Consider the following 24,878-nt stretch of genomic DNA (forward strand, 5'->3'; position numbering starts at 1 on the left):
AAATACACAGTAAAATACTTATATATTCTCTTAAAAAAGGGTCATTTAGTTTAACCCTTTGGCCAAAGCATTGTAAGCCTGTGAGCCACATCAAGGTAGATCCTGCTCACAGGTCCTAACACTACCAGATAAAATACTAATACACCTATACCAGGATTAAAATTCTCATTTACCTCTATTAGGAGGGAGAAGGATCCATATTCAGTAAAATGAAAGAGACCTGCTAACTAGGTGGCAAACATTTCTTCCCAGCACAATAACCAGGCACATCCTTTTACATTCCATTTACTTTTACTCAATTTTTTACTCAATTCTGGGATGCACCACCATTCTTGGCTTGAAAAAGGGGTTCTTTGGTGCCATATTTTGCCCTCTGTGCCAAGTTATCCCTCAACATGTAGGTTGTACAGTATGTTCTTGTGTTTTTTTTGTGTCTTTATACCAGTTTACTTTGCTGTGTTTTTTCAGGAGTTAGAGAGTTAGATCTGATGTCTATATTATAAAGAAATGTACCTATTTCTTCCAATGTTACCCGCCGTCTTGGTTTATCCTAGCACACAAAAATGTGTCATGTGTAAGGGGGCTAGCAATGTGTGCCAGATGTAAGAAACCTGATGAACACGTTTCTGTTCCTTTTTCCACAACTGTGAGTAATAATGATGCAGTACAAACGTATCTTTGCTTTGATGCCTGTACATAGGGTTCTGTTTTTGCACGCGTGGCAGAGCTTGAACAACTAGTGATATTATGCCTGACCAATACCGCCGTTCCAGGAAATCTGTTTGACGACAATTGTTGATTGTAAATATTGATCTAATTGAGACAGTGACCCATATTTCAAGCTGTCTTCTGCCACAAGACCACCTTACAGCCCATTAGACATGAAGGAGCTGTACGGTTTCTTCAAGCACCCCCGGAAGGCGTGTTATGGCAGAAATCTGCTTAGTAAATATGGCCCACTATGTTTTTGTTTCATGCAGAAAACAGAAAAATAATACCCGAGATAAAATAGAGGGAGAAGAAAAAGGAGAGCAAGGCAGACAAAACCACACAGAGGAGCTCACCATTCTGCCCTGATTCTGTAATTCACTCGTTTTGAGCGGGTATTGTGCAGATATAACCAAATCCTCAGTAAGGCTCAGAGTAAAAACGTGGGCTCTTCTCTTCGGTCTATAGTACACTTCTGCCACAGTGTAAAGGATGTCTTGTATACCCTGATGATGCCTAGTACGCCAAAAGTGGCCAGACATGATTTATTTAAGTTTAAGTGATCTTTTGGTTTTTAACTGGTTCAGTGATCTATGATGAGCGGCATCTACAAATGATATATCCCATATAAGACAGCAGTGTACTACATACTGTAAGAGAATTACTCATTAGACTTTGGATCTATCTTTATGAATTGCAGAGAGAGACATATGAATGAGCAAAACTCCAAGAGCTGAAGTTACCATGGGAAATAGAAACATCAATACAGCTACTGTAGGTAGACAAAAACAGATACAGTGCTAAAGCCCAACAATGGCCATCACCTAAGCTTGATAGAAGGCAATAGGTAGAACAGGACTGAGTGTGTTTGCTTATCTTTATTTATTTCATTTTTTTTGTAACACTAGATTGGTCATCACTTGAGTCTAGGCGTGAAGTTCATCTCTCCTGTCTTGCCTTCAAATACTTTCTGGGCAAGCTACCCAGCTATCTGAACAAGCTCCTCACCCCACCACATGCAGCACTTATCATCTGAGATCTGACTCCAAAAGACTGTTCATGGTCCCAAGGTTCAACAAAGAATCCATCCGCTTCTCCTCCTCTTACCGTGCACCCCAAAACTGGAACAACCTACCAGAGACTCTTACATCCACCACCAGTTTAAGTTCTTTCAAATCTAAGGCTGTCTCACATTTTAATCTGGTCTGTAACTGTTACATACACCTATAATATATTTTATCTTTAACTGTGCACACAATGTCTTGTATATAATGAACCATGTATTTGTCATTATAACTCTGTGCCTAGGACATACTTGAAAACGAGAGGTAACTCTCAATGTATTACTTCCTGGTAAAACATTTTATAAATAAATAAATTCACAAAGAAACTCCGTACTAGAACGCGTGTAGGAACTTAGGGAGGACACTCATCCCTGACCTATAACCGGGACCTACCCAAAACATATAGTGGAACGACAAGGAAGATCAACAAAGGGCAGGAAGCATGAATGGGAGCAGGAAAGCTGGCTGCCAGGGTATAGGGTTCTGTTTGCCATGTTTTTGTTTACAAATTAATTGTTTTTAATTCCTGTTGGAATGGATTTCTTAATGCAGCAGGGAGCTTATTCCAAAACCTTGAGGCGGTTCTTGAAAAAGTTCTGCCTCCAGCTTTATTCACCTTTAAATCGTGGCTCAATCAGTTTAGGGGTGCTGGCAGATCTAAGGGCCCGATTGGGGGTGGTACTGATCAAGCAGTTCTGACGGTAAGCGGCGACTAGTCCCTGGATAGTATTAACGGTAAGGGTCAAGATCTTAAAATGAACTCTTTGCTCCACCGGGAGCCAGTGTAGATCTTGTAAAAGTGGCGAGATGTGGTCTCTCCTTGCCTTACCTGCTATAAGGCAGGCAGTGGCATTTTGTACCAACTGCAGGGCTTTGATATTATGTTTTTGGAGACCAATCAGCAGAGAATTTGCCAAATTCAGTTTGGAGAGAACCAAGGCCGGTGCTACTATCTGTAGATTGCTTTTCGAGATTAACGCTTTAATTTGTCTCAGCCGATGGATTTGGAAGTAACAGTTTTTCACAATAGATGCAATATGAGGCTGATCAATGATGTTTTTGTCAATAATAGCTCCAAGGCTTCTCACCTTCTCTTTCCTTGGGATGTCAGAGTTATTGATTTTTAGATCGTTGAAGACGTTACTCATAACATCTGTTGTGTTTTTTCGGGCCTATCAGGAGTAGCTCGGATTTAGAAGCATTAAGTTGTAGCCAATTCTGTACAATCCAATTAGAGATGTCACTAAGGCAATTATTCAGACCTACCACATTGATGATAGGATCGTTGAAGATGTTTGACATCAACTGGATATCATCCACGTACTGATGGAACTGAATTCGTTTTCAACTAATAATGTCCCATATGGCGGGTGTGCAAAAAATGTTCAGTTCGCACCCCCACGTCTGTGCTCCCCCTTGCCTGTGCCCCCCCCCCTCCTTACCTGCTCTCAGGCGCCGCGCATCATATGACGTCACAACATCATGTGATGCATTGCCATTTGACCCTGCTGCGTCATTTGATGCCGCGATGTTATGGCGCCGCATCGCCTGAGAGCAGGTAAGGAAAGTTGCACAAGTCTCACGCCTCCCCCGGCATTTCATTTACATGCCTGAGGGAAGTGCGCGAGGCCTCTGCAACCGCCGCACTCCCCACCCCCTTGAAAATCCCACATCCCCCAGTTTGCACACCCCTGCCCTAGGGCTTAACATATATATATTAAATGGAACCGGGGAGATGGCAGATCCCTCAGGGACGCCACAAATCACATGGCATTGTGTTTGAAGAATTCTCTTGGAGGGTGACTTTCTGACTACGGTCACTAAGAAAGGACTGGAAACAGTCCAGCACTTCTCAACCCAACTTCCGATTTAAGTCTGGTCAGCAACAGAGTGTGGTCGATTGTGTCGAAAGCCGCTCTCGGGTCGAAGGATCAGAGCAGCAGTGCCCCTTTTGTCTACAGCGTCCTTTACCTGAATGCAATTTCTAGTGATCCACTTAGAAACAAATATTTTGTAACCTACATCTGTATTTTCTTTTGGAAAATGATTTGGCCACAGTAAGCGGGTCTCTGAAGTTCAGGCCAACCTGCATGCTTGTCTTTATACTGTTCATGGCTTCGTATTGAGTGTTCTACACGTTTTCTAGAAGGTTTGCTATTTTATTTTCCAGGCTACACCTGGGAGATGGTGAGAGAGATGGAGACAATCTGCAAAGTGTTGAGTCAGCCAGTGACATTCCCTGTCAGAGCAGCCTTAGTTCGACAGTCTTTGCCTCAGCTGCATTGGTTGTTGCAGACATCGGACCGGTAAGTGAAAGCAAATGCAGAACATGTCATTGTAGTATGAGAATGCAAGCAGCCAGCATTACCAGTGCATTTGTAATGGGTAACTACAGTTTCTGGAGAGCACAGAGAGGGTCACAGGCACACTGTAATTGCAGCAATGTGAATCAATTGCCGGTGCTCTTGGAGATGGGCTAGATCCTGTTCTACCCCAGAGAGATTACGAAATAGAAGGAAAGTATCCAGGCACACCGTCTTGCGAAAAAGTTGATTTAATGGCAATACCAACGTTTCGACCACACAAGCAGTCTTTGTGAAGGTAAGGCCCTCACCTTGACAATGACTGCTTATGTGGTCGAAATGTTGGTATTGCCATTAAATCAACTTTTTTGCAAGACCGTGTGCCTGGATGCTTTCCTTCTACTTCGTAACAACAGTTGTCCCACACAGCGGGGAAAAATGTTTAAACAAAAAACTTGCTGAGAATTGGAATTGTCACTGCTACTACGCGCCTCCCTCTTCCACTATGTACAACCATGACTCCATTCCCTCTCACCTGATTGGTTCCCTCACTCTCACTCTGCTTCCTATACTACTCCCTATACACAAACTTTCAACTCCTCGCCCCGATCTGGCCCTATCCACTCTGTTTTCAAACATGCAATAGTCCCACCTATCCTCAAAAACATACTTCTCCTACCTATTACACTATCTCTTTCCAGCCCCTTGCAGCCACATTTCTTGAACATCTATTCACTGTAATCTAGCTTCTGAATCGCTCATTCCACTGAAACTACCTCCACCGAAATTCCCAATGATCACTGAGCTATCTCAAGGGCTTTACTAATTTTGCTTCACCTTTCTGCTGCTTTTGGCACGGTAGAACACCCTCTGAAAAATATTCACTCTCTCGGTATCTGTCACAGCCTTCTCCTGGTTCTCCTCTTATCTTACTAATCACTCCTTCAGTGTCTCTATTGATAGCTCTTTGGCTTTGTCCCCGCTTGTGCTGAGCTTGCTCATGCTTGGAGAGCTCTCCAAGCATGAGCGCGGGTTGTCCTTTAAAATTTCGCAAGCGCTCGTGGGGGGGGAAGGAGGGGACGACACACGATGCAGGGGAAGCTGAGCGCGCTAGAGAGTATAAATATTTTGTTTAGCTAAGCACAGAGCGCCGGTGAGCGTTTGTGCACGCGCATATGCACGCACATCGCGTGAGCGGGGACTTGCATGTATATTTATATGCAAGGCGCTCCGCCCACTCAGCGAGCTCAGCGCTAGCGGGGACGCAGCCTTTCTCTCTTCCTGCTGTTGGTGTGCCCCAGGACTCTGTCCTAGCTCTCTCCTTTTATCTCTCTATATACTCTCATTTGTCAATCTGTTTAGTTCCTTTGGTTTCAAATATCACCACAATACAGGACAACCAATTGTATCTTTCAACTCCCAAGCTTTCTCCTGACATCCAGTCCTAAGGCACTGATTGTGCCTGCTATTTCAAGCTGGAAGTCCTTCTATCGCCTGTAACTTAACGTACCTATAACGGAGTTTATAATAATACCACCTAAATCAGGCCAAATTGCTCAATTTTCTGTCACAGTCAATAACACTACCTTACCTCCAGTCTCCTAAATATGCTTCCTACAGTAGGTGTAACTGTAACTCCTCCTTGTTCTTCCCCGCTCACATTCATACTGTTGCTAAGTCGTGACCATTTTTCCTCTGCCCAATCCTCTGTTGGTCTACTGTACACCTAAAACTCTCATGCATGCCTTCATTATCCTCAATTTGACTACTGCAACCTTGTCCTCTCTGGTTTCCTGCCTCCCAACTTCAATCCATTCAAAATAATGCTGTTAGTTATGTCACTCCCACCTAGGTCTGTCTCTGACCCACTCCTTCTGAAATCTCTTGAATGGATCCCCATCAAACTCTGCATTAACTATACAATTGTACTTCTGTCCTTCAAGGCTCTACATTCTTCTACTCCGTTTTGATATCGCCGCTCTAATCTCCTGCTATACCACTTCTAGCCCCCTATGCTCTGCTGTAGGCTGTCTTGTCTCTCCTCTATTTGTCTCTACAGCACTCTCACGCCTGAAACTTATCTCACTTTTGGCTTCCTACCTATGGAACTCTCTCTTCCCCAGCATTCACAAATCAACATTCTGCCAGTATTCTAGCCTCCGCAAAGCCTTTGGTTAGTTTAGGCCTGATGCTACTCCTCACACTACTGATGCACTCACCTGCCCCTTCAAACATGTTCTATATCAGGGGGGTGCAAAGTGGGGGGTGCGGCGGCTGCAGAGGCCCCACACTCTTCACCCAAAGCGTTTAAATTAATGAGGCCTCTGCAATGTCCCCTACCTTGTCTTCGGCGATGCGTCACCATGGCAACATGACATCACGTGACCCCCGTGGCATCATTTGGCGCCGAAGACAAGATAAGAAGGGGGTGCGAGCAGGGGCGGAGCGCAGGCAGGGGGGCACAGAGCGGAAAGTTTGCGTTCCCCTGTTCTATATTACACTTCATTCTATTGTATTCTATTTAGATAGTAAGCTCTGTATGTAAGGGACTCCCTAATTCCCATTGTATTTTATTTCTGTGTACTGTATTGCAAATTCTTTGAAGCGCTGCATACACTCCTGGCGCTATATAAATAAACATATACAAATTATACATACATACTGTACCCAGCTGAAAACCCTGTACCCTGATACGCAAGCGGCAAAGGTAACACACTTGTGTGAAAGAGACCTAATATGCACAGCCTAATACAGCATAAAGAAAAGAAAGTTTAACACAAGATTAATCACTCCACAATATCCAAGGCCATATGAGGATACAGATCAACAGGATGCAAATCCTATTTATTACTAACGCGTAGCATTTAAACGCTGCTGTCTTGTTTTTTTCTTCAAAGCGCAGAAGTCTATTCATTTAACTTTCTTTCACATTTATCTGAATGTATTTGTTTAATACATTGACATAGTTGCTTAAGATTCGGCAAGAATGATGAAGCCTGCATTGCGTCAGAAGGGCTGCTTGTTTTCTACCTTTATATAAAAAAAAAACCCTGTCTGCTGTAAAGTGACTAATCCCTGAGCAGGGTGCTTATTGCATTCCCGATTAAGTCATATTGAGCTGTGGTTATTTGTAGAGACCAGTCATAATCTTGCTCACTTGTTGTTGTCAACATCTCACTTTCAGCATAATGATTGATGATCAATAACTTTGTGTTCCATGCAGGTACAGCTTGACTATCTGGGCAGGAAAAGATGACGACTATCCTGTGGCAGACCTGCTGTATATCAGAGATAATTCTGACAAAACCAAGATATACTATGATGTATTTGACCCACAAAATAGTGATCTCAAACAGGCTATAGAACAGGCACAGAAAACTACTGAATAAAATGTTGGTGTAACATATAGTTTAAAGCCGCAATAGCCTCAGAAGTTTTTGATTTTAAATGCTATAATGTTTGTATCTTGGTCTTTTTTTTCTTTTCTTCATGTTTATGGTGTTAAATATCAATCTGTGTTTTAGTTGTATGCAATATTTACAGATATAGCAAGCGTTATTACTACCCATCAATGCAGAATAACACAAGAAATAACAGGGTAAATACTGCATGCGTTGAGGCAATGCACACGGTACCATTGTTTTCAGTAGTGTGTGCAGTAATAATGTGGTACTGTTGTGGTTTAGCGAGAGTAACAACCTGCTACATCTGTATACTTTTAAAATTAGATGGGGAGGGGATTATTTTTGTCTTTAAAGAAGTAAAAGATAAGTGGGGACGCAAAGTACCGCCTAGTACCACTGCGACCACTGTATGTACATTTACATATGTATACATTTATTGGAAAGGTATAGACCAGTGGTTTTCATCCTCCTTTCTCTCGGGGCACCCCTAATCACAGTGTTCAGTTGCAGAGGCACCCCTACAATAGGACAGAGACACCGAAGACATAGGACAGAGAGACTGTCACATGAGAAAGAGACAGTCAGAGGGGGCAGGGAGTCACAGGAGTCAGAGGGGACAGAAAGACACAAAAAATACACATGTAGTAGACTTTTCCCCACCCTATGGGAGATATGGCGGCTACTGTGTGTGTGGTGCGTTACCTGCGGCTCACAGCAGGCCTGAACCTCCGCTGCTGGGAGCCTGGGGTGTGCCTGATCTGTCTGGTGACAGCGCCTCCACCCGTGAGGGATCCTATTAGTGTGGGATAACCCCGTCACAGGACAATGTAATAAATACACACAGGGTATGGTATAACAGGTTTACTGAACAGGTAATACCAATAACAGAACACAGGCCTCACAGGGCCATACCCCCACACAGTGCCCCCAACCACCGTGTCCACACCCCGGTGGGGTTTGCCTCAAAGTACTGAGGTGCCCTGGGCACCTTACCACCCGGTGTCCACAGGAGCCAACCCACCCAATGTGTGTGCGACAGCGCTGCCCACAAGAAGTGTTAGAGTTGCTGCACTTGTAGATGGGGGATACCTGCCAGGTGCTCCAGCACCTGGTATCACTGATAGAAGAGAACCGTCCGGTCCTACGCTGTCGCCGTCAGCAATGGTGTCCACCTCCACGTGGGGTAGTATCCGGCTGGAGTGTCCCACCGTGATGCGTCTCTAGCCTTGCGGTGGTGGTCTGGTCCCAGACCACAGGCCGCAACTGCTGCGCGGCGTTCCGCTGTGTCCATGACACTAATGCTGCTAAGTGGGGCAGTGTACCTATCTAAGGGGCCTGTCCCTTAGCAGTCACAAACTATGTGGGAGTCGGGGCCTAGCTAGGGCCTAACGGGGTCTCTGGCCTAGTGAAGGGGCCTACAGACACCCTGCACACAAACCCTTACCCTCTGATGGCCCATCTCCGACAGCGTGGTCCATGAAGCGCGCCAAATGTATCTATCTGGGAGCAGGGAAATCCAGGAGCCCTATTGGCTCTGTCGCACCATGTGGTCTCAGCCCTAGGGGGCTGATGGGGCTTGTAGTTTCCCTATGGAGCCTATCTGTAATGGCCGCCACGCCAGTGAGTATACTGCGCATGCGCACCTCTCCCAGGGGCTCATGGGACCGGTAGTCCCTGAGCGGAGCCTCTCTCTATTGGCCGCCGCTGCTGCTCTTTGTGCATGCGCTATTCGTCTGTCCGCATGTGCGCACATAACCAATATGAGGAGCCGTAACGGATCTATGGCCACCCAGTCGCCTCTTCTGGCTGCCCACATGCTCCTACGCCGTCCTGCCACTCTCCCCAGCCTCCGCTGCCTGCCACAGCCGCTCAGTAGGTGAGGGGACCTTGCCGCACACACAACAGGACAATCACAGAAAACATACACACAAACAGGACAGTCAAATAAAACACACGCACACACAAACAGGATAGACACACAGACACACACCAGAGACACACAGCCTTGCCCATGTTGCTTACTCCTCTTCTTGGCCACACTCTGCAGGTTCCTGACACCTCCTCCTGATTGGGTGCAATACCCAGCAGCAGCCAAACAGGATAGAGAAAACGGCACTGCTCTGGGAGATCAGGGAAATCCTGCGCCACCCTTTTGATCCTCTCACTGAACCCCAGGGTGCCGAGGAACCCCGGTTGGGAAACACTGGTGTAGAAATGGGTAACGTACAAGAAACTTTTGGGATCTCCAGGCTGAGCATATTTCTAATATTGGACCAACATGTAAAATAGTGATCGTAGTTTGCATTTCCTGTTCATTTATATATAAGTCGTAGCGGTTTGGGGGTAAAAAGGAATTCTGTTTTAGGGCATTGAACGTTTGTTTAGCTTATGATAGTCACGGTTACCAGCAGTTTGTTTACCATCCACTTGTATTATCATAGCATCATTTATCATTTGACTTATGTTTACTTATTGATTACTGTCACTTTTTATGGTAATAGCAGGCTGTTTACAGAAGAGGCATTTATTTACAGGGTTAAATTACAGCAGCAAACAGACGGGCTGGTTTTTGCCTGATTTTACTATGATTGGTACTGATTGCTACAGATTGAATGAAGTTAGGATGACCTTGGCGAGAAAATGAGTTGAGAACATGTGAGTGGGCGCTGCTCATGCTGTGAAGGACATATTACTCATACACAAACACTTAAAGCTGCAGACCAAGCAATATCCTACATGTGTGTCTTTTTTAATAAATCAGTTCTGTACTATGAAAAAATGTTTGTTTAAAAAAAAAACTCTGACATTTTTAATGTACAGTATTATAATGTAACAAGCATTTTTTGTTTCTATAGCAACAATTTACAAAGTCACATCCCCTTCCTCTTCTGAAACTGGCTCTGGCACACCCCTTTTTTAGCCCTGCCCTCTTTCTTGCAGTGCACCAATTGTATCTAGTGACTGCCTGGTCACGTGATCTTCCCCACAGAACTTTGCATCTTGGGTCCTCTTCTGCTGCACTGACAGCCATTTAGTGAACCCCCAAGACGAATCTTCGCCGATCGATCACAGGAGAACGGATCAACCCGCAACCTAGCTAATTACTTATTATGGTGAGGATTGTATTGATGCGCATATTAAAGGCAGCATTTAAAATAAAAAAAATGGGGCAATGCCGCCTAGAACTAACATGTACTAATTGCAGTGACATGTTTAAGGACTTACATCTTGAGGATTGATTGCCATTTTTTTTTAAACAAGTTCTGACACCTAGCAGTATTTTTGAATACTTCCCTAAAGTTGATGTTATACATGGCGAGACAGGACTTGTTTGACTTCTTCTGACTGGTTCCTTTATGTGTTATCATGGTGTGTTCGAAAAAAAAGTTTACACAGGCAAAAGCCCTGCTTGTTTCCCCTCTACTTATCTTTATTGGCTCCCTGATAAGGACAAAGTGGGTTCCGGGTGAAGATAAACCTTGATTGACAAACACTCCTCATTCATAGGCCATTCAAAAATGCAATCTGTAATACGTTTCTAGAGAAATAAACATATGTAAAATCCCTGCTGTTAAAATGGTTCGATTAAGTTAAGGAAGCAAAATTGTTCACAAAAGTCTATTTTCATTTATTTTTGCCACAAGGATTGTACCAGCAGACCCTCGTACTAAAAAGGTCAACCCTCAAGGTGTGATAGCGCCAATCGGGGCACTGCCACAAGAAAGCTCTCTTTGACTTTAATGAATAGCCCCATAAGAAAAAAGGTCCAGGTTCACAAAGCTCCGTTATTGACTTAATGAGGCGTTAACTTAAGTACCAACGTGTATTTTCAAAGCTCACTAATGCAGTGCTAAGTGCTGTTTTTAGTCGTAATCAGTCCTTGCATTAATATAATGGCTGCAGGGTATTTGCAGGGCCCAAGGTGGCACGCTGGCAGCGGTGCCCCCCCCCCCTGTAAAAAATAAATAAGAAAAGTGGGGACTTACTTTGACGAGCAGCCCTCCGGCCCTTCACGGCATCATGATGTCATGGCATCATGTGACGTCACGTTCGTTGCCATAGCAATGCATTGTCACAGCGTCGTGACGGCATGTTCCCACGACAATGTGACGTTACAGGAGGCGGTCCGCTCCGGAAAAGGTGAGGAGAAAACACACACCCCCACCTGCCTCTCTGCCGGTCCGGGGGCCCCACGCCCGCTCCTCTCCACGGTGTCAGCGCCGGGATCCTTGCGACCGGAGAGGGGGTGCTGGAGGAGCGGGGGTGGCCCACTCTCGCTCCTCCTGTCGGCGTCGGGATACAACTTCCGACCGGAGAAGGAAGCTGGGGGGGGGGGGGGGAGGGGGTGGGGAGGGAGGGGAGCACACTCTGCAGACTATGTCTAAAAGACTCAACCGCTGTCCTGAACTTATTTAAGAACTTTGAGTGGAAGGACAATTTCAGGTGGGTTACGTGGTGACGTACAATCACTATACCAACATCCCACATGATCAAGGGATTGAGTCAATGAGGGGCTTTTTTATCCACGCACCCTAATCTACACGATCTGAACCGCCAATTTATCCTTGACGCTATTCAGTTCATCCTCTCACACAATTATTTCTTGTTCATCTCCCAATACTATTTACAGGTGTGCGGTACGGCTATGGGGACTCGGTTTGCCCTTAGCTGCGCCAACCTGTATATGGGTACGTGGGAAGATCTGTATATTTGGTCTAGCAATTCCTTTGCCAATCATATTAAATTATGGTGACGTGATAATTGTGTGTGAGGTTGATACTGTCTCTTTGGATCATTTCTTGACCTACCTTAATGCAAACAGTGTGAACTTAAAGTTTACTTCGGTAAATAATGAGTCCTCTATTGACTTTCTTGATTTGCATTTGGAAGCACATCCTGGGGGAACAGTACAATCCAGGACCTTCTTTAAAAAGGTTGATACAAACAACTTGCAGTTAGCTACAAGCAACTATAAAAGGACCTGGATAGACAACAACCCGGTAGGCCAATTTGTGCATCTAAAAAGGAATTGTAGTTCACAGAGTGATTTTGAATCACAATCACGTGAGCTATTTACAAAATGTATAGAAAGAGGTTATAATAGTGACATTCTGAATAGTGCCCTCGATAGAGTTCTAAACATGGATAGGGAATCCCTTTTGATTAATAAGGCTAAATAAAAGTATCATCTCAGTTGTAAATAGTGAGGCAAAGTTGAACGTGCCTTTCATCACTAATTTCAATTCGGCTGGCCTGAAACTACAAGGGATCATCAAAAAACATTGGACTATTCTTGTGAATGATCCGATCCTGGGTCCCCATATAGACACAGCACCTAGATTCATTTTTAGGAAGGTTAAGGATTTGAAGAATGCCTCAGCGCCAAAGTGATATTGGACTAGACAAGCGTGACATTCAGGGAGCCACATGGCTTAAGGGTCAACCACATGGTAACTTCAGTTGTGGTAACTGTACAGCGTGCCAAAAAAATCAATGCATCCTGATAAAACCTCTGTGGTTTCTAAAACTACAGGGGAGACTTTTGCTATTAATGGTTTTATTTCCTGTAAGACGACCGTTTATATCCTTAAATGTCCCTGTGGACTACAATACATTGGGAGAACTAAACATATGCTAAGAATTCGTGTTCTTGAACACTTAAGAAACATGCGTTTAGGATATGAGAAGCATAGTGTCTCTAGACACATTATGAATGCACACAACAAAGATGCCTCCCTTTTACGATATAATGGAATTCAAGTGCTTCCCTTTAGTAGGAGAGGGGGCGATAGATTTAAGGATCTATCCAAACAGAGAGTAGGAGCGGCTCAGTGAGTAAAGGCACTGACTCTGGCACGGAGTTTGAAGCAGGGGAACCTGGTTCATTCCCGGTGTCGGCTGCTTGTGACCTTGGGCAAGTCACTTTATCTCCCTGTGCCCCATGCACAAAAAAACATAGATGGTAAGCTCTACGGGACAGGGACTGTGACTGCAAAAAATGTCTCTGTAAAGCGCAATGTAAAACTAGCAGAGCTATACAAGAACAGACAATTATTAATTACTAGCTGATATACCTGGCGTTGCCCGTGATTTAACCCCTTTCACAGCTGGCTGGCCCCCACGTTCACAACTCCGTTCCCCTTCACAGCTCCGCCCCCCCCCCCTCTTCACAGCTACGTCTCCCCCCCCCTCCTTCACATCTGCGGTCTCCCCTCCCTGCACCCCACATCACTCTCCACCCCTCCTGTCCCCCACATCAGTGTCCGCCGCCTTGCACATCACATCACTCTCCGCCCCTTGCACCTCACATGACTCTCCCCCCCTTGCACCTCACATTACTGCCCCCCCCTGCATCACCCCATGGCCCCCACCACATCACCCCCCGGCCCCCACCACATCACCCCCCGGCCCCCACCACAGACTGTCACACACACAGTGTCACACACACACACAGTGTCACACACACACACACAGACAGGAGTAAGAGGCAGTGTAACACACACACACAGTGTAACACACACACACACACAGTGTCACACACACACAGTGACACACAGTGACACACACACACACACAGTGACACACACACACACACACACACACACACACGTCACCTCTCCTTCCGTCCGCCGCCATCTTACTCCGCGAGGGAGGAAGGGGGTCCTTCCGGGCGCCTCAATCTTAGGCGCCGCGTTTCCACTGCCTGTCGGAGCCCCGGGGGGGAGCTGAGCGGAGCACTGGGGGGGGAGAGCTGAGCGGAGCTCAGGGGGGGGGGGGGGGAGATCTGAGCGGAGCACCGGGGGGGAGAGCTGAGCGGAGCTCCGGGGGGGAGAGATGAGCTGAGTGGAGCACCGGGGGGGAGCTGACACGGGGAGAGGAGGAGAGCGTGCGGCGTGTGCTTGAGAGCCGTGTGGGGTGTCCCGGGTGCTCGCTCCGCTCCCCCGCTGACTGTAGCGGCGCCGGGGGGGGGGGTGAAAGCGGGGGAAACAGGTAGACATGGGGAAAGGAGGAGGTGCGCGCGGGTCACGATGACTTGGAGTGTGTGTGTGTGTGTCGTCACTCCGCCTCAGGCCAATGAGAGGTGCGGGGCGGGCGGCCCAAGGGACCAATGAGATTTCCTCTAGGGACACAGGAAGATGCAGACAGGCATACAGTGCTTTCACTAATATATAATAAGATTATAAACAGGAAAGTTTGGGGATTTACACTTTAAAATCATTAACCCCCTGTGGCCTGAATGAAGAGATTGATATTTGGTCTCTTTATTAAATTATCATCTCAGGCACGCATTCCTTTTGTATGATCCATCAGATTATCTATTTTGTGACATTTTGACGGATCTCTTCGCTCTCTCTGACATTTGCCAGTCTTTATTATATTCTTTATTCACATTTTTAATGGCATATATATTTATATTATTAGCCTGACGTTTGTCTGTTGCTTGCTTTTTTGCTCATTTTTTAACATATTTTCCTGTCCATTGGTGGTTTATATGCCCTCCTCAATCATTCCAGTTTTCTCTGAGATATGTCTCTGTTTAATTGTGTTTTACCTTGAGTAGTTTCAATTTTATTTGAGACTGTTGCAACTTATTGTGTTGCAATTTTTGTTATCCTGAGCTATCTACTTTATGTATGTTTTCTCTCGTTTCAGTATCTCATTGATTCATGTACTGTATTTGTTAGTGCTTTTTTACTCTGTATTTGATACTATTTGTATTAAAATTATTGCTACAGTATGTTATGCCCTGTATTGTTTAAGTGTATGCACACTTGTCCAATCGCCAGGAAGTAATACATTGAGAGTTACCTCTCGTTTTCAAGTATGTCCTCAGCACAGAGTTAAGACAAATAGTACATGGTTACAAATACAGTTACATAAGTGAACAGGGTATACATTATATACAAGACATTGCATGCACAGTTAAAGATAATATATATTATGGGCGTATGAAACAGTTACAGACCAGATAAAAATGTGAGACAGCCTTAGATTTGAAAGAACTTAAACTGGTGGTGGATGTGAGAGTCTATGGTAGGTTGTTCCAGTTTTGGGGTGCACGGTAAGAGAAAGAGGAATGGCCGGATACTTGTTGAGCCTTGGGACCATGAACAGTCTTTTGGAGTCAGATCTCAGATGATAAGTGCTGCATGTGGCAGGGGTGAGGAGCTTGTTCAGATAGGCGGGTAGCTTGCCCAGAAAGTATTTGAAGGCAAGACAGGAAAGATGAACTTTGCACCTAGACTCAAGTGATGACCAATCTAGTGTTACAAAAAAATTGAAATTAATAAAGATAAGCGAACACGCTCAGACATGTTCTACCAATTGCGTTCTATCAAGCTTAGGAGATGGCCATTGTTGGGCTTTAGCACTGTATCTGTTTTTGTCTACCTACAGTAGCTGTATTGATGTTTCTATTTCCCATGGTATCTTTAGCTCTTGACGTTTTGCTCATTCATATGATAAGTGCTGCATGTGGTAGGGGTGAGGAGCTTGTTCAGATAGCTGGGTAGCTTGCCCATAAGAATTTAAAGGCAAAACAGGAAAGGTGAACTTTGCGCCTAGACTCGAGTGATGACCATTCTAGTTCTTTGAGCATTTCGCAGTGATGTGTGTTATAGTTGCATTGGAGAACAAAACGACAAATTGAATTGTAGAGGGTGTCAAGTTTGCTAAGGTGGGTGCCGAGCCATATACTATGTCTCCATAGTCAATAATTGGCATTAGCATCTGCTGTGCGATACGCTTTCTGACCAGGAGACATAAGGAGGATTTATTCCTGTAAAGTACCCCTAGTTTGGCATAGGTCTTGGATGTCAGGGTATCAATGTGCATCCCGAATGTTAAGTGGGAGTCAAACCATATGCCCAGGTATTTAAAACTAGTGACAGGGGTTAGGGTGGTGTTAGTGTTGGTTCTAATCTGGAGCTCAGTCGCTGGGAGCTTTAAAATGTAGTCTTTTGTCCCAAATTCCATTGTTACAGTCTTGTCAGTGTTTAAAAACAGTTTGTTGTGGGAAATCCAGTTTTCGAGTCTCAAAAAGTCAGACTGAAGTATGTGTTGAAGGTCAGAGAGGCTATGGCTGTGTGCATATAGGATTGTGTCATCTGCATACATGTGTAGTGAGGCTTCCTTACAAGCTGTGGGAAGATCATTGATGAACACTGAGATGAACACTGAGAGGAGTAGGGGCCCCAGAACAGAGCCTTGCGGGACACCAGAGGTGATATCCAGGGGGTTGGAGTTAGAGCCTGAGATGGACACATGTTGGGATCTACCTGATAGGTAGGACTGAAACCAGTTTAAAGCATGCTTCCCTATTCCAGAGCTCTGGAGTTTGTTAAGCAGGATAGCATGATCAACAGTATCAAAAGCCTTTGCAAAATCTAGGAATACTGCACCAGTGAGTTGTCCCCGTTCCATTCCACGCTGGATTTCATTGCAAACTTTTAGCAGGGTAGTTACGGTGAAGTATTTGGGACGAAAGCCAGATTGGAATTGGCTAGGGAAATTTGTCTTGGTATAGAAATCGCTTAATTGGGAGTGGACACATTTCTCCATGACTTTGGATAGAATTGGGAGTAGTGAGATTGGCCTGTACTTTGAGACAGTGTTTTTGTCCCCATTTTTGAAGATTGGGACAACTCTGGAAGTTTTCCAGGTCTTAGGGATATGGCCTGCAGACAGGATAGAGTTGACTATGGAAGCAATTGGTTTGGCAATGGCTGGGGCACCAAGTCGTAGGAACCTAGCTTGTAGTAAGTCAGGTCCACATTGGCTGCTTAGTTTTAATTAGAGGAGCGCATGTGTAATCTCCTCTTCGGATACTGGGCCAAAGTTGTGGGCAGTGTTGGGAGGGGGTGGGACTATAGGGGTACTCCCAGGATGAGATTCAGGTTTGTGGTTTGGGCTGCGTTTCGCTAATAAGTTAGTGGCACACCCCACAAAGTAATCATTGAATGCATTTGCAATGTGAGTGGGGTTTGTCAGAGTAATATCCCCCTTAGTGATATTACTTGGTTGTTGATGGTTAGAAGGCTGGAATATATTGTTGATAACCTTCCAGAAGTTAGCTGGGTTTGATGTATTCTGGTGTAGATTGACTCTGGATTGGTTCTTTTTTTAACAGCTACACTGCTACCTTGTAACCAATTGAGTATCTGCAGTACATTGAAATACCGGCATTGCCCATAGCTGATTTTTTCCCTGATGAAGTAAGCTTGTTTTACAAAACGTTGGATTGATACCATGGGTGTTTTACGAGTATTTGTATAGTATTTCTTTTATTGTATGCTCCCTCTTAACAGCTATTAGCAGCACTCTCGCGGCTTAGCGGTTGAGCTGCTGTTCGTTGCTTTTTGCTCTATAGGTGAGTTTGCATTAAGCTGGAGCCTAGAGTGGTGTCCTACTATTTAAGATTACTGCTGGCTTTATCTCCCACATCACGACGTGTGTACATACTGTATAGCAACTATAAGTGGAATCTGATCCTGTGCAGTTCTCTATCTGTGTTAAGCTTTCCCACCCGGTAGCTTCTGCAGCATAACGGTGGTGTGATTAGCTATCACTTACTGCTATACAGGTCAGCCCTAAAGCTATTTCTCTACACTGAGTGTGGTTGATGCTGGCTTCATTACCTTTTTCCTGGCTAATTTCTGGACTGTCACTCCCCTGTTGATTGGGTTGGAACCTCCAGAGGAGAACTGACGCCAGCCGTATCGTGCGACGGACGCCAGCCTTATCTGACCATCTAAGGACTCGCCTTGCCTGCCCAACTGAGTAGCTGATGTCGTAGTCCAACTGCGATAGTCTCCTATCGTCTGCGGTAACATCATGCTGGTTTATGCATAAACATGACTAAAAGATCTTTATTCCTGTACGTGTGATACTCACATTTTATCTGCTTCATATATACTATTTTGCATATTACACCATAAGTTGTGTGCTTCTTCCTCTTGTTTTTGTTCTAGTTATTTAACATGTGAGCCATCTTTTCGTGGATAGCAGCCGACTCCTCACCTTCACTTTGGTATAAGGTCACGTATCTTGTATTTGGGTGGCGGATTGCTGTCACTTATTTACTCCTGTTTTTTGCACTTTTCACTTATATTTTAATATTTTTTAAATTAGATTACATTTTGTGCGCTGTGTGTCCAGTTTTACCTCTAATTTTCTTTACTGAACAGAGTGTCCAAATACAGGACTGTCCGGTTCAATACTGGATACCTGACAACCCAATTCCTATTCTTATCTGATGATAACAGGTATTGGATATTCTATTCTTTTTCCAGCCTCAGGAACTTCTGCGCCTATCACATATTAAACTTCTTAGTAAAGACCGCGACGCCTGGCCAAACGCCCGCAACACTCTCTCTTTGTCTATCTGCAACATTTCAATAAAGGGATCCCATTTTTTTTTCAAACTGTATTTTTTATTAAGGTTTTTTGGGGTACAGAAAGAAAGAAGGGTTAGGGGGACGTTTATACAATGCATAATGCCAATAGCAGTTGGAGAATACAGAGTTCGTCACGTAACATAGGCTTGTTGAGATCATAATCTTTGTCAACAACTATATAGGACAGACATTTAGGATGGAAAGAAAGGAACACAACAGCTTATAGGAAAATAAATAAAAACACAAGCATATAAACAATACATTTGGTAAAATACTATTTTGGAAGGGGTGGGGAGGGTTATAGGGAAGGATAATTTCACCTTTCATGGCTCCACCTTTGCATGATAACGAAGATCTGTCTCAAATGCTACCTTTCTTTTAATCACATCTCCATAAATGATATCATATACTTACAATAGCGCTAAATGCGAGAATAACCCTGCACTACCCTCCTGTGTCAGCCAGGGTTCCCATACTTGAGCGAATTTATATGATTTTTGTGGCAGGAATGCTGTGATCTGTTCCATTTTCAGGATATGCTAAATATATAGACAATATTCCCGGACACGTCTGTTTGCTCCAACAAGCAGAGATACATCTAGTGGTTAGTAGCATATCTAACATTAATTTATAGGAACTTTGGGGCAAATTAGGGGGAGGTCTACCTACTGTAGTAGAGCCAACCAAGTGTGTGGGACAATGGCTATTCCACTCATGGAGTTAATTAGCTCAAAAACCTGTCCCTAGAAAGGTTATAGAATCGGACAGGACCACCACATATGAGAAAAATAACCTCTGTTTGCAACCTCGAAAGCACAGGGGAGAAACGCTACAGTTAATTGCACATAGTCCAATTGCACGTAGTCCAGCTCCTTGATGGCTAAAGCTACCTCTTCACTAGAAATTAGTTAATTTAGCCCTATGGTTTGGTTTGAGCTTGGTTAGGTGTCAAGCGTCTAGATATTTATTCAGCTTGCTTATATCATTCCCCCAGGGGCCTACTTTCTTCCCATCATATACTGTAACTTTTGATAGAAACTGTGGAACTGCTTCACTATCTGGACTGGATCATGAATCACTGTTCTGTCCGCTATGCGTATTGCCTGTATATTCTGTGCTGCGGCTGCATTTTTTAGACGTCTGGTCAGCCTCGTGTGGGCCTTATTGCAGCTTTCATAGTATTTCTGTGATGTGCCGTGCAAACTTTGCTCTATTTTTACTCAAAGACAAAGGTTTAGTTCTCCTCGGACAGCTTGGGTGCTGCATCCTGCTTAGCGAGTTTATCCGAAAGATCTGCTTCCTGCTTTAAACAGGCGTTGTTTTTACTGTGGGAGGCTATTTTAATGAAAGTACCTCTTATGAAGGCTTTATGTGTCACCCATATCGTTAAGATTGGGAGGTCAACTGTGTAGTTTGTGTTGAAGAAAAATCTAAATTCTTCCCCTATTTGTGTCACTGTTTCTGCTAAACATAGAAGGGATACGTTTAGCCGCCTTTGCCTGGCGATACATGGAGGAGTTAGCATGGGTTTATAGCCAGAAAAAAATCTATGTGCGAGTATGTATTGTGTAGAGTAGAACGTGAAATCTCTCCCATGAGGGTTAAGAGTTCTCCATATGTCTACTAATTGGAGCTCTTTAATGAATTCCACAATCATTTTGGTTTCTAGGGGAATTTCTTCAGTTTGTTAATTGCCGCAAAGGGCCTCACCTGTCACGTTTGTTATCTCTAACTGTATTGAAATCACCTCCTATTATGAGGAGACCTTTCGCCACCTCCCTTAGCTTAGCAAATACATTGTCATAGAAGGGAGGCCTTGATGTATTTGGGGTGTAAATATTGATCAGCGGAAGTTGCACTACTGCCACAGAGCCCACCAGGCAGAGAAACCTGCCCTCTTTATCTTTCTTGAGTATCGTGAGCTGGATGTGCACATTTGGGCTTAATTTAATTGCTACTCCTTGCTACTCTATTTTAACACTGTAATGAGTTCTGAAGATCTTCTTAGAACTTGTAGTGTCAAATGTTTCTAGATTTAGTTACAAGTGAAATATTTTAAGTAAAAGAGGTGTGGTTAACCTATTTTAAACTACCAGAATATAGACAGGAAGGTTATACAATGGTCTTAAGTTGCCTGAACAGTTTATGGATGACAGTTGAGTTACAATTGACAGCTGTTGGTGTAGCTGACAAAATCATTTCTGATAATAAGCTTACTGTAGTGCCCACCGTTATTCTAACACAAACCAGTGGCAATCGCCAAAAAGACCCAGGTACACCCAGGTACATGCAGGATACATGGCTTAAACTTGCCTTAAACTAGACCCAGCATTTCTGCATTGATTAATGGCCCATCAGATTAACAGTGGGGTTCCCTGGCAGTCCCATTCAAACTGATGGGACTGCCAGGGACCCCTGCTGTGTTAATCCTATGGGTCATTAGTCAATGCAGAAATGCCTTAAACTTGCCTTAAACTTGCCTTAAACTTGCCTTAAACTTAAACTAGCCAGGTTACACCCAGCACATACCCAGAATGTAACCGGGCTAGTTTAAGGCAAGCTTTAGAATAGTCGTGGTCTCGTCTGTATATGCTCATAAGGAGATATTGTTATGACATCAATGGTACAGCATACCGTATGTAAATACCATGTTAGGACATAATACTTAAAGCTAAGATGGCTGACTGGGTAGTTTTGTATGGATAAATATCCAGCAGTTTTAGCAGGTTTAGCGAGAGACAGGCCGAGATGCACCGAATGATTCCACCTGGATTTGAAGAAAGGAGGATTCCTCCATGAGGAGAGAGAGACGAGTTAAAACCAAGATGAAGGAAAGAGACGTTTTCTCATGATATTAAGATCAAATACAAAGATTCCACTCAGAAACAGAAAACGATGCAACCATGTTTAAGAATACCATAACTTATTTGGAACGTCACTGCCATTTTGTACTATTTTTATGTGAGTATTTATTTTCAAAATAAATGTTTCTTTTTGTGTGCAAAAACCAGAATGCTGAGTTGTGCTATGCAGGAGTAATTTATAGAACAGACAAATGACATATTACAGTCTGCCTGAGGGGGCGGGAAGGCGCCATCTGAACGTGCTCTTGAAGGCCCGCGTCTGGTTTTAAAAAAAAGTCCGGGACATCTTGATATACCGTTTTTTTGTTTTTTTTGGCGGCATGATTATTTTTACCTCGTGCAACTGCACTTGTCGGTCTCCTGGGCGTGGAGCAGTCCTAAGCCACGACCGTGTGGATTCGCATCGTGCATGCGCCCCCCAGGGATCCCATTTTTTAAATAATGTTTCCGTCTTTTGTTCTATATTTGTTTCAGCTTCCATTTTATCGAACATGAATACCTTGTGTTAAGTATTTATTTTACATCTCCATGGTGGGGGGGAAGATCTTTTATCCATTGTAACATTGTTTTTTCTAGCAGCCAGTAACGTTATTTCAATGCATTTAGGTATTCTTGCCTCTTTTATTGGCAATCTTCCATTCATCTAAGTTGCCAAATATCAATGGTTCTTTGACAGCAGTTATTTTAACATTCTTCTATATGTACTCCTTCACTTGGTCCCAAAAGTTTGAGATATTTTTTTTGAGTCCCATAAGCCGGGTTTCAGATCTGCTTTAGGCTGCTGGCACTTCGGACATTTATTCCTGGTTTTGTCTGTATCCTTATATCTTATGTTAAAAGCACAATGTGCCCTGTGTGTCAATTTTAGTTGCATCTCTCCAGGTCTCTGAGATGATTCATTTTCTCATTCTATCGAAACCAGTGAGTATTACATCTAATTCTGAGATTTCCTTAAAATCTTTGTTCCAGGCTACGAATTCTTTTTGTCAGATACTATCGTGATTTTTTTCTCTTATTATATTCTATATATCTGATATATGTATCTTTCTTCTCTGGAAAAATTAAACAAATGATCCAATATTTTATTAGACAATACAGCTCAACCCCGTTATAGCGCGATGTGCTACAACGCAGATCCTCTTATAACGCAGTCTGAGAGTGGCTCCCGATTTTAGAACATCTCCTACCTTTCTTAATTCCACCGGCACCACCATGCAACTACTGTGGCTGATGGCGCGACCCAGCTCCTCTGACACCAGTTTACCTAATACACGTGACTGACCCAGAAGCGGCGCAGCGCGAATGATGTCAGCTGTTGTTGCCTTTTTTTTTTTACATTTATTCTATCCAATGCTTTATTGCGAACGGATAAAACACACACACACACACACACACACACACACACACACACACACACACACACACACACACACACACACACACACACACACACACACACACACACACACACACAAAAAGCTGACAGAGAATATCTGCTGCTCTCCGTTGCGTGTCGCCTGCTCGGCGGGAGACAAACAGAAGAAGAGGCCTGCAGGCAACTGATGGAGAGCTGGGCCCAGAGGTCAGGCCCAACTTGCAGCACCGGTCAGCTGAGACCCTGGCAGCCTTTGGGCCTGGGACACCTGTACCTTCTGTCCCCCCCTGTTGGCGGCCCTGCTGATCTCAGACGCGCTGTTAGAGAGGGTTGGGGTTCCTTATAATGCATCTGATCTCAGACACGCTCAGGGACGAAGACAGATTTCCTGGGGCACAGGACTAGTTACGTACAGCCCCCCTCCCATGTCTGTGGTATTGCGAGCCCCTCCATTTCACACCTCATAAGCCCCCTCTATTTCCCTCCCTCTTCCCATGTATTTCTCTCCCCTCCGTCTCACTCCCTTTTCCTCACTCACTCCCCTTCCGCCTTGCATGTATTAATCTCCTCTGCCTCTCACTCGTACTCCCTCTTTTTCTCACTCACTCGCCCCCACCTTCCGTCAATTACCCCACTCACTCAATCCCCCCCACAAAATACTACCAAAATCCCCCACGCCCCCAATACATAATAAAAAGACCCCCACTTCTTACTACCGGACCTTACTTCCGGTGCGCTGACGTCAGAGGCCCGTCGCACGCTGCCAAGGTTGGAAGCTCGGCATGGGACAGAGTGAGGAAGAGGCCTGCAGCTGATGGAGACCCTGGAAGTGTGCTGTCTCAATCACAGTAAACATTCTGCAGCTGATCTAATAAAAAAAAAACATATTATTTCAAAACTAAACACTTTAATACAATATAGAATATTAAAAACAATGTGAATATATGTTTACTGTGATTGGGAAATTTGTCATTTTGACTGTCTACCGGCCAGTTGCCTACTCAGTGACACAGCCAGTGACGTCAGCAGCTGCCTGAGTTTGACAAGTGTAATTGGCCTAAGCCGGCAGGGTGGAAGGACCCCTACAGTAGCGCTCGAGCCACCAGAAGTACGGACAAGCGTGGACAGGTACCGGGAACATCAGGAACTGACTTCCCATTGAGAAGACGTCCAGGACCTCCAATCCGTTTGTAGCCTGTGGGAATCGCCGCTTGGTGTGGGGTCCAGCTGTCTTTGCCACGTTGGTAACATGTCATGCTTATTTGATTTCACTATGATGATCGTGCAATCTTTACCTGCTGCTTGAATACCACATTATAATTAATTTAATATACCATGAGATTTTTTTCCACTGTTTTCTTCTTTTTTCCCCTCTTAGGATGTTGAGCCAAACTGCAGCAGAATCTCATTTGTCAACAACACAAGTTTTACACTATATACGTTGCAATCACCAAGTTATGTGGTAGACACTATATATAATTACACCTGTTTTTGACCCGTCACGGTTTTAAAGTCCTGTGTTATATCCTTTTACACAGTCCTCATATTTGTATGTTAATCACAAATCACATGACCTTTACGTTTTTGTAATAACCACTAATTTGTCACTATCTGGTGCGCTGTCATTTTCACCTTTTTTCTTACCCACTCTATGCACTGTATTTACTAAGCAGTCTTCTGGCATATGGCATCATTCGATGCTGGATGACTTTTGGCACCAGGGGATGCTAGCACAACTATTGTTCCTAAATCACTCCGAAATGA

At 44.2% G+C, this 24,878-nt stretch overlaps 1 protein-coding gene across 3 annotated transcripts in view; it reads left to right on the forward strand.

Annotated features, from left to right (window-relative positions):
- Positions 1-7,499, forward strand: part of FAM151B (family with sequence similarity 151 member B) — a 62,247-nt gene extending 54,748 nt beyond the window's left edge. For all 3 annotated transcript variants that reach the window (XM_075592266.1, XM_075592274.1, XM_075592255.1), the window contains 2 exons: positions 3,943-4,078; positions 7,299-7,499. In XM_075592266.1, coding sequence (XP_075448381.1) covers positions 3,943-4,078; positions 7,299-7,464 — 302 coding nt within the window. In that variant the 3' untranslated portion in view covers positions 7,465-7,499. The remainder of the gene's footprint in view (positions 1-3,942; positions 4,079-7,298) is intronic.
- The last annotated feature ends 17,379 nt before the right edge of the window (positions 7,500-24,878 follow it).

This window comes from Ascaphus truei, chromosome 1 (genome assembly GCF_040206685.1).
Source record: "Ascaphus truei isolate aAscTru1 chromosome 1, aAscTru1.hap1, whole genome shotgun sequence".
Taxonomy (NCBI): Eukaryota; Metazoa; Chordata; class Amphibia; order Anura; family Ascaphidae; genus Ascaphus; species Ascaphus truei.